The sequence below is a fragment of the Vipera ursinii genome (assembly GCF_947247035.1).
Source record: "Vipera ursinii genome assembly, chromosome: 3".
Classification (NCBI taxonomy): Eukaryota; Metazoa; Chordata; class Lepidosauria; order Squamata; family Viperidae; genus Vipera; species Vipera ursinii.
The window spans coordinates 40,143,722-40,155,083 of record NC_139516.1 but is presented as its reverse complement, the minus strand read 5'-3'; the positions used below and the strand labels follow the sequence as shown (position 1 = coordinate 40,155,083).

The 11,362-nt window shown below is 36.5% G+C and overlaps 1 protein-coding gene across 1 annotated transcript; it reads left to right on the top strand.

Annotated features, from left to right (window-relative positions):
- Positions 1 to 782: 782 nt before the first annotated feature.
- On the top strand, positions 783 to 10,447 carry GUCA1B (guanylate cyclase activator 1B; the record flags this gene model as incomplete). The annotated part of the gene is made up of 4 exons (XM_083358130.1): positions 783 to 986; positions 6,984 to 7,133; positions 8,425 to 8,539; positions 10,320 to 10,447. 4 exons carry the CDS (start codon positions 783 to 785, stop codon positions 10,445 to 10,447), a joined length of 597 nt encoding a protein of 198 aa, XP_083214256.1.
- Between the last annotated feature and the right edge of the window lie 915 nt (positions 10,448 to 11,362).

The window sequence follows — 11,362 nt, the reverse complement described above, 5'->3', positions numbered from 1 at the left end:
AGTTATTGATTTATTTATCAAATTTATATGGCTGCTCATCTCATGGAAATTGACTATGGGCAGCATACAACAATCCAGTAAAACAGCAAATGAATAAGACAGTCATTATTAAAAACATTAAATCATGGCTACAATGGCTAGGTTTACACAACATGTTAAGCCCAACATAAGTAAGTCATACTTTGCTTTAGCAAGCCAACCCTTATGTCATAGATTATGCAATATAAAGAAAATCAACAAAATGATTTAGATTTAATCTCATTTCCATTTCTGAATAACTCACATAATTTGAAATAAGCAGCAGGGTTGTTATTTTATAGAATGGCTGCTCAACTTGAGGGAAAACGATTGTGATAAGTTCATAGATGGTTTGAATTAGGTCAACAAAATGACGTTATATATAACTGTTAATCGGGTAGCATTCATATTAGTAGATTAGCATCAGAGACCAACCTGGGAGTTCCAGCTAAAGGATTGTGCTGAGATATTGGAGGATTCTGTGTTATGTATATGGAAATCTTTTAAATGAACTTAGATATTTTTATCTTGTAATTCAGGGAAGGTGCATGAAGGTGAAACAGTGAGAAAATTCCACAACAAGATTGAATAGAGGCTGCAAGTAAAAAGGATCATGAGGAGAGGAAGTCCAGCTTGCATGTGCAATAGTCACTGAAAAAAGATAAAAGAAATTAAATTTCTAAGAAGAAGAAATAAAAGACTGCAAGAAGAAAACTGAGAAGAAAGAAATAGCAAATATTTCTTCTCCATCTTTCAAAGCAAACATGGGACAACACTTCACTAACGAAGAAGGAGAACAGGTTGAGATTGATGTGGCTGAATTGCAGGAATGGTATAAGAAGTTTGTAATGGAATGTCCAAGTGGGACACTCTTCAAGCATGAATTCAAACGATTCTTTGGGGTTCATAATAATCAAGAAGCATCGGATTATGTGGAAAGCATGTTCAAAGCTTTCGATAAGAATGGGGTAAGCATGTTAAACTGATTTTAAAAGTTGAAAGCTCACATTCACCTGGTTTTTAAATGTGGAATTTCCCTTTTGGCTAGGTGTTAATTGTTAATGCTACAATTAGTAGAACTTGCTTAGAAGCAAGCTCCATAGAGCACAACAAAATCTTTTTCTGAAAATGGTGTTATATTTCAGATAAGAAATGTGATAAATATGCCAGGAACTCAGGAGATCCAGAATGCTGTATAGGAGGAGAACTAATCAGTTAAAAGTTGTATTTAATTGTCAGGTTCTTATTATTTGATAGAATAATAGACTTTATTATCATAATTTGAATAGAATTGTTCAAGATCCTAAGAGATTACTTTTAAAATAAATACTTGATTGGTCAAAATTCTCCCAATACTTCTGATAGTTGTGTCCCATCACATTCATTATTTTCAAAAATTGGGGAAGATCTGATGAATTGTACTGTAGCATACAATGATATTCCCAGGAGGAAAAAAGTAGGGATGTTATAACTGGAGAGATTAATGTCATTATTATAATTTATTTTGGTAAAGAAGCAAATGCAGGATTCATGCTGACATTTCTATAAAATGGAAAAATGGTTTTGTTTTATTTTTTTAATGCAGTGACTGTATCAAATGTATGATTACTTGTTATGCCTAATATATAAAGGGGCATTTAACTCTGGTCAAAACACATTGCTGTTTTAGTGACTTTGGATCAAATCTGTTTTGCTCCAAGAAAAGCAAAATTTAGTTACAAGAAACTGGAACTTTCTCACTAAACGTATTATTTAAGTACAGTGGAAATGCTAAGGGCATTGTAATCAACGCCTGCTCATTCATTTTATAACATTATGGTAATGTCACAATACTTTATATTATACATGTGCCCATTCTAGTCAGAAAAAGTATCAAAATGTAGTGTACTGAATCTGGCATTTAAATGTGGTTCAATCTTTTATGAGAAATTTGTGTTGCAATATTAGACTATAGCATTAAACACATGCAAAATCATTTTAAAAATCAATCTATTTAGTTTCAGTGCATTGCAAATAAGCATTTTCAGCCACATAGGTTCATATGTCTATGTATCAATAAAAAAGTAACAAAATATGCATAGGATCACATGCAGTCCTAAGATATCAATACCCACGGCATGGACTAGGAATGCTTCTACATGAGGAAAACCAAAGGCACTTGGATTCCAGTCATCTTAATGATATTCAAACTTATTTTTGCCTTTTCTCTGAAAACATCCATGGTTTTGTAATTTAACTTATAATTAATAAAAAAGTTAGTAAACTATTACAGGAGGCATATGGTTAGGAAATAGTTTCTGAGAACCAAGCTAACTTTACCATCTGTATGGGATAACTTTTTTTGACAATGGAATTTTAATGCAAAATATTTAATGCAAAACTAATTCAGAGCAAGGAAGGGAATAGAAAGAAAAAATGTATATGAAATTAAAAACATAATTATATTTGATTTACAAATTGGAGGAAAAGAAGGAAAGGGCAACATGTGGCCCATTGATTGACTTAAGTATTGGCTTTCTGTGAATGTTTCTCCATTAGGGCAGGAGGATAAATTAATAAAATAATTGGACTGATTATTTTCCTCCCAATAAAAAAACTTATTGACTTAAGGTTTTTTCCTGTCAAGTTTAAATGGAAACACATTAAGAGAGAAGAAAATGAAAGTTTTCTCCTATTAATGAAAGTTATTTAGCACATCTCATCACTCTAGTTGGTTACAAAACTGTGCACACTGTCTCTTCAGCCCTACCCTCTGTAATTACATGGGTTTTTTACAGTTAAGTGTACTATGAAAACCCAGAACACAGTGCACTTATTCTTGTTTTTATATTTAATTTAATTTAATTTATTAATATTTCTATACCGCCCTTCTCCCGGGCGGTGAACAGGGCGGTGAACAGGGCAAGAATAAAAAACACAGAATTACAAAAGTTAAAAAATGATTAAATACATGCCCACTAAAAAAACAATTAATACATAGTAAAACCCCAATAAAATACAATAAAAACCCCACCAATCCCCCATCAGGCCAGGCCGGCTTGTTCGAACAAGTATGTTTTTAGATCGCGGCGAAAGGAGCGAAGATCGGGCGCTGTCCGGAGCTCAATTTAGATCCTCTTTGAAATTCTGGCATTCAAGCAAATAGGATGTTCTAACAGTTAACAGCTAGAACTGAAGAAGCTTTATTTAAAAATGTTTTTAAAAGAAAAAACAAACAAGAAAGTCCATTTGCCTTTTGGAAATAAACACCATTGGGACAACTATGAACTGGATGACTGAGAATCTCCGTAGATATCTGATGCATGCTTAGTTAGAGCAGGGGGAGGCAACCTTGGCTCTTTTATGCCGAAAGCCCTAATAAGCAGGCATATACATAGAATGAAGGCTATTGCTAAGCACATTGATTTGTGCTTTAGATTGTAAGCCGCCCTGAGTCTTTGGAGAAGGGCGGGATATAAATGACTTGTGGTCTTCAACTCCCAGAATTCCTGAGCCAGCCACGCTTCTTTGTCGAGCACAGCTTCTTTTAATTGTCTGATGTTCAACTTTATATCAGATCTGATGTTATGAAGCCAGCGTGTTCTTTGCTTTCCCCATTCCTAGCATCATTGCCTTCTCCAACATCATTGCATGCATGATGTGGCCAAAGTGAATTAGACATAGTCTTATGATTTTAGCTTCCATGATGTGTCTAGTGTGATACAATATAACACCTCTCTGTTAGTTACTCTGGTTGTTCATGGTATATGCAATAATTTACACCAGCACCACAGTCCAAAGATGTCCATTCTTCGATTAGCCATTTTTAGTGTCCAACTCTCACACCCATATATCATTATAAGGAAGACTATTGCTCTAACTAGCCTGCTTTTTGTATTTATATCAGTATCTCTGTTTTTCCAGATCTTATTCATGTTAACCATTGCAGTGTGGCCTAAGGTTATCCTGTATTTGATTTCAGGAGTATAACTGCTATGAAGAACAATTTTGGATCCAAAGAAGATAAATTCTCAAACCAATTCAATTTCCTCCTTGTTGATTTTAAATCATGTCCATCTGCAACTGTTGTCATTATCTTTGTTTTCCTGATGTTAAGACTCAATCCTACTTTTTCACTTTCATCCTTGATTTTTCACATAATTTTTTATTCTTCCTTATTTTCAGCCAATAGTACTGTTCCCCATTCTTCAGTCCAATATCAGGCAATTTCAGATCTAATTTCCACATGAGCACTTCAGAATACAAATTGAACAAAAAAGGTGATAAAATACATCCTTGTCTAACTCCCTTACTGATTCTGAACCAATCTGTATTGCCATAAAGTGTTATCACTGCCTTCTGATCAGAGTACAGTGATCTGATAAGTCTGATCAAGGGTGTTGGGACACCAAGATCATGCAAAGCCACCCATAACTTATTGTGTTCTACACAATCAAAAGCTTTTCTGTAATTGATAAAGTACATATAAAGATGCTTTTGATATTCATATGCCTTTTCCATAATCCATCTAATATTAGCAATGTGATCTCAAGTGCCGTGCCCCTTCTAAAGTCAGCTTGTACATCAACTAACTCTCAATCAGTGACATTCTGTACTTCTGTTTAATAATTTTTAACAGAATCTTGCTTGCATGAGAAATCAGTGCAATTGTGCAATAGTTGGACCACTCTCTGGCATCGCCTTTCTTTATTAATGGGATAAAAACAGATCTTTTCTAGTCCTGAGGCCATTGATACCTTGTCATACCTCTTGACACAGAGAAATGATAATGTTAACTGTCACTGGTCTTAGTAATTCCGTGGGTATTCAATCAATACCTGGGTTTTTCCAGTTTGGCATTTTCCCCATAGCCCATTCTGCTTCTTTCAAGTTGTTTGCTTCTTTGATTGGGCTGCCATCATTGTCATCTTGATGGTAAGTCAAATTGCTATAGAGTCCTTCCGTATATTTTTTCCATCTGTTCTTGACCTTTTGCTGGTCACTTAGTACAGTGGCCTCCAACCTTTTGGGCATCAGGGACCGGTTCTGTGGAGAGAGGTTTTTCCACGGATCAGAAGAGGTGTGGTTTTTTGAGTTGCCTGCATCCTCTGGATGGGGCTTTGCTTATTTACATGGCCTGGTTTCTGGCATGCCGCGGCTCATTGCCAGTCCATAGACTGACGGTTGGGGACCCCTGACTTAGTACATTCCCGTTGTGGTCTTTAACAGTTCCTTGCCCTGTTGAAAATCTGGATCATATCATTTTCACTATGGCAAACATGACCTTAATATGGCCCTTTCTATTAGCTTCTTCCAGACGTTGACACTGTGTTTTTTTCCTCTGCCTGTTTTTATCTTTCCTGGCTTAACATTGAAAATTGTGTTCAGCTTTTTAACTTTATCCTTGTTTCCTTTAGCTTTGGCTGCCCTTCACTGATGGTGTCATCAGATAGCCACTTGTTTGTTGTCTTTGGTTTTTGGCATGACAGATGTAATGTATTGGGCTTGTTTTGTTAAGGGAACACCACATGGGTAATTGCTGGAAGGTTGCTTGAGCAGGGAAGCTGGCTAACGGCTCCCAGCTCCTCAGACAACCCATCTCCAGCACTGCTATTGGTTGCCTCTAGGGTGGCAATAGGTTGCTTTAAACCTATTGGCCGCTGCCTAGAGGCCAGGGTATAAATTGCTGCATTCGCAGCCCTGTTTCTCAGTTCAGATCCTGCAAGCAATAAACAATGATCTTTGCTGAACTCACTTGCCTCGTCTTCGTCATTAAGCAACGAACCCAGTATTTAACAACAGATACTTTCTAGCAATTTCCATGATGTTATATTGGATCTCTTGCCTCTGTTCATCTGGGGCTTTTCTCCTCCAAATTCAGTGGCTCAAACCTATTCTTACCTTCTATGGCATACATAGGTGAGATGTTGTTCATATTGAATTTGGGGAGATATTACCTTTTTTCACTTTCTCCGGTTTGAGCTTCAGTTTAGCCACTAATCGCATGGTCTGAGCTACAATCAGCACCAGGAAGTGTCTTAACAGATGCAATTGAACCCTTCCAGGGTTGTTGGCTTAAAATAAAGTATCTGATTTTGATGTTATCCTTTTGGTGCTATCCACATATAGAAATGTTGGTTGTGTTGTATAAACAATGTATTAATTATGCTGAGATGATTTTTCTGACAAAATTGCACCAAGTGATTGCCAGCTTCATTCTGTTCACCTAGCCCAAACCTGCCTACTATTCTTGCAGCTTCTTCTTGGCTTACCTTTGCATTAAAATCACCCATAATATACAAAGATCCTTTTTTGGTATTTGCTTGAGAGCACATTGAAGCTCACTGTAAACGTTCATCATCTGAGTCTACAGTTGGGGCGTAGATTTGTACTATGGTGATGTTGAATGGATTGCCTTGAATTTGGATAGACATTATGCGATCGCTGTGTGCTCTGTGATTCTCAACACATTTAGCCACTTGTTTGCTTACACAGAATGCAATTCCTTTTCATCTGATGATATTGTTTCCAGATAAAGAAACCAGAAAGTCATCTGATTTGAATTGACCACTGGCTGTTCAGTGTAACTCACTGATGCCAAAATAATTGAATACACTTTGATTATTGTGTCATTATAAAGGACAGGTTGCTCATTTTCAGACCTTTCTTCTCTCTTCTTCATGCAGAATAGCTGCTTTCAGCTCCTTGGAAGCTTAACTATTTTACCTGAAATTGTTTTTTTTTTCTTCTCTCCCCATCGCCCCTGCACAAATAAAAAAAGATGTTGTACCACCATGATTCAACTCTTTGTGGTTGATTTTGGGATATCTGCTCCAGTCTTCAGAGGCCATGAAAAAGAGGCACAGGAGCCATTGGCAGTTCATGACTATAGGTGGTGTATTGTGTGACAAAGCCACAAAACAATAAATGTACTACTGTTGAGATCTAAGATGATCACAATTAAATTGACCATTTTATATTACCAGGATAACACCATTGACTTCCTAGAATATGTGGCTGTTTTGAATCTGGTTTTGCGAGGGAAGCTGGAACACAGACTGAGATGGACATTCAAAATATATGATAAAGATGGAAATGGCTGCATAGATAGACCTGAACTCCTAGAAATAATTGAAGTAAGTAGAAATGTGTGGTGGGTTTTTTTGCCAAATGTTTTTTTTCCCCCATCTGGAATATAATGCTTTAGTTTGCATATGCTGGCTTTCTTCTGTACTTTTTTGAAATTATAGTTTAAAAAGAATCAGAATGAAGCTGTCATATGCATTAGGGGTGCTATATACTGTGATTAGTACAAGAGGATAGACTTTCCAAATCTATTCACAACTTCCCCAACTCATAATTTCACCTACATTGTTGTTTACTACTTTTACAATTAAGCCATAACTTATTTAATGAGCCAGATCTCCACTTTGTGAATCCTTAGTATCGGGAAGAGAACCATGTTTATGTCTAAAACATAAGTCTACTTTGCCTGGCAATTCCATTCTGATAAAACAAAAGCCCAAAGTTGTTTTTGGTCAAGGAATAAATCATAATAACATGAGAAGGAGAAAAAAATCTAAAATTTATTCTTTTAAAAAATGTGTCTACAACAATCCCTCAAAAGAAAGAAGAAAAATGAAAAGAGGATTTTTCCCCTTACATTTTATTTGTTTATTTTAAGCAGAAGGCTAGGAACAAATGAAAGAAAGAGAATGTATGTTAACAGTTCTATACTGACTTATGCTCCCAGTTTAAGAGCAAACAAACAGGTTCCAATAAGACAATGGATTATTCTTTCCTATGTAATTTTACCCCACACAGAGAGAGAAATAAAAAAAGAAATATGAAAGGATAAAAACTATGTGTATTATATAGTTGAACCTGAAATCCTGAGTTAGCTACAGATATTCACCATTATAGCAATCCTGGGTTATAGACAACATTTTAATTGGGGTTTTTAATAGTACAGGGTTGATTTAATATTTTTTAAATTGGGTTTTAACTTTTGTATGGTTGATTTTTAACTCCCTGTAAACTGCCCTGAGTCCTCAGGGAAAGGGCGGTATATAAATGCAATAAAATAAATAAATAAATAAATAAACATAGCTAATATATTTTTTATCATAATTTTCCAATTGTTTCTTTCATATTTTTGTATTTAACACTAAAAATGTTGAAAAGAAGAAAAGGTAGAAGACCTGCAGATTGCATTGTGTCTGATAGAATAGTAGTAGTAGTCAGTCCCTATGGAAACAGTCTACACCACTCTTGCCTATAAATTTCCTAAAAGATTTCTTTTGTTATATTTAACTTTGTAAATACTTGATCAAATGATTTATCAAATTTCTATGCACATCTGTCTGAGAGATTTACATATGCATTATTGTGTGGCTTCCTGTTAACATTATAGGGGTTTTTTTCCAGGCTATTTATAGCATTAAGCAAGCATACACATCTGAGGAAGAAAGAGCTGTTCCCAGTCTCACTCCAGAAGAAGTTGTGGAAAGAATATTTCATCTCGTAGATGAGAATGGAGATGGTAATAACCTGATTTGAAGCCACACTGATGTCTTATTTGAAATTATGGTTGGCAATTTGATGCCCTTCTAGAACTTTTGTAATGCCAAAGTTCCCAAGGCTCAGTACAAGTCTAATGAGAATTACATCTCAATATTTCTGGTGGCAACAGATTGCCTGTGCATGATGCAAATAGTGCACAGATTTTAATCCATGTCATTTAAAAGATGGAATTTTTTTTACTGACACTTTATTAACAGTTATTGACTTATCAAGTGTCAGTGATGTAGACCAGAGTTCCCCAACCTTTGGGGCACCAGGGACCAGTTCCGTGGAGAGAGGTTTTTCCGCAAACTGGAGGTGATGTGGTTTTGTGTGCTGCCTGTATCCTGCAGATGGGGCTTTCCTTTTTTGTGTAGACCGGTTGCTGGCATGCCGAGGACCAGTACTGGAGCATACTCATGTTGAGTTCCTTTCTTTTTTTGCATATATATATATATATATATATATATATATATATATATATATATATATATATATATTATATATATATATATATATATATATATCAGTATTTGAATGTTTTCAATTTTTATTTTTTTAAATATAATGAGAAACAATTACAGACATTTAAATAATGTTTAAACATGCATTTGGCAAAGCTATCTGATTTCACATCAGCTCTAGGGAGCAAGTGCACACTATATAATGCTATTGATTGGAAACTTCAAGTTTTCTTGTTCTTGTTATCATTGTCTTTCTCTAATAGACACCCAGATTCATTATCTCTGCTCTGCAGCACAGATGGAAGGTAGAAAAAGTCTTGTCAGTTTTCCAGATTGTGACTCATTCACCTTAATTTCTATACAATATTGAAGAAAGATTCATTTCCAGCACACCTAAATATTGCATTATCTGGTTTATCCTTTCCAAATTCGCTCTGAAATTTCCTGACTTCTATAAATATTTATGAGGGGCAGATTGGATTATCTTGAGGGACAACAGGAGACAGTAGGCTCGGTCCAAACAAAACATTTATTGGGCAGAGGTCCCGGGCGAAGCATCGCCGGGAATCCCCCATATTTATAGTGAACAGGGACAACAACAACAACATCAAGAACCAATAAACAGGCGGGGCTCTCCCGCCTAACAAGGACGCCCAATAAGAAGGAGACCGGCTAAAGGTAGGCGCGGCTGTAGCGGCTTGTTGCCGGGGCCAGCTGGCAGCTTTGACAGCTCCGGCTGAACTGCGCATGCGCGGTTCTCTGGAGTTTGACAGCTGTCAGTGTACTGCGCATGCGTGGCAGTTTGACAGCTGTCAGAGTCGGCCGGTTTGACAGCTGTCAGTGTACTGCGCATGCGCAGCAGTTTGACAGCTGTCAGAATCGGCCACTTGCCGCGTGTGTGTGTGGGGGGGAATGCCGCGGCAGCCTTTTGACGGCTGTCAACCGCTGCCAGGGTTTCCTTATAGATGAGAGGGGGTTGTGTGTGTGTGTTGAATATATGACACAGATGACCATTATCTACCATCCCAGCAAATCATGTTTCTGAAATTTTAAATCAGTCTTTCCAAGTAACTCTGCCTTAATTAATTATTCTTGAATATCACTTCCCTACTTGAGGAAAACATAAAGGATTCCTTCTGTTCTCAATCAAAGAAGCAACATTTCAATCTGTTAGCACTTCTCCTCTTTATAGTCCAATGAAAAAGAAAGATAAGGAGTTGACTAGTGGGATTAGACAGAATGCATCTCCCCCATTTGTAACATTCTATGATTTCTTTCTTGTCATTGATTCTTTAGGAAAATTATCTCTGGATGAATTCCTTGATGGAGCGCAAAGAGATAAGTGGGTGATGAAGATGCTACAAATCAATATAAGCCCAGGTGGATGGCTTGCCAATCAAGGAAGAAAAAGTGCAGTGCTCTAATCATTGTATTATTTCAAAAGTGTAATGAGGAAAAAAAAAGCATCCCTTGTCCTTTGTTCTATTTTTCCTTGATAGCAGCAGGCTGAGCACTAGGGGGAAAAAAACAGAACCCTAATGCTGTTTGTTTAAATATCCTGCCGTGCATCTAGGCCATGCCATGGAACAATGCTATGTCATGGTAATTTGGGGGGGGGGAATTAAAAATCCACCTGAATGTAGCAATGAGGACTATATGGGTGGCTGTAGCTGACTTGGGGCTATTGACAGGGTTGGCAGAAGGTCCAACTCACAACTTAGGATACTAGCAACTACCCCATATTGCTTATTTCTGACCCTAGACATAGTTATCAGAAAAAGATGATGGGCTTAAAAATACTCTCTGGGCTGTCATATTTCACACTGCAAGGTGGTATCACATAATCAAATGTTTTGTCAAACATATCATATCAGGGAAAAGTTAATGTTTTGTAAACTTATAGGAAGAAGCAAATAAACCAATTGCAAGGGTTTGCAAACTATCTGGTTTGCGCAATTTATTGAATTATAAAACGTTAGATATAAGGTAGCTTAGCATTTTGAGCAAACTCAACCATTCAGTGTGAATATAGCCTGAAGCAGCATCAGCAGATACAACTGACATTCTTCTTCAGCACACAGATTTTTGTAGATGGTACATGGAATGGATGAAATACTCTGCAGAAAAATGTAAAAATCATTTGGAGTATTGAAATAATTTGATTTCAGTGAACTAAGGTCTCTCTGCAGCAATAGTAAAAACTAGTCTTGAATGAAGGTCAGAAAAGACGACAGCACTTCCAGTAAAATAGCTATGTATTAACCTTGTTTTCTGGAAATGACTTAGAAAAAGACAAGAGTTTTCATAAGTTTGCTTCTGCTGCTCATAAAAGAACTGTC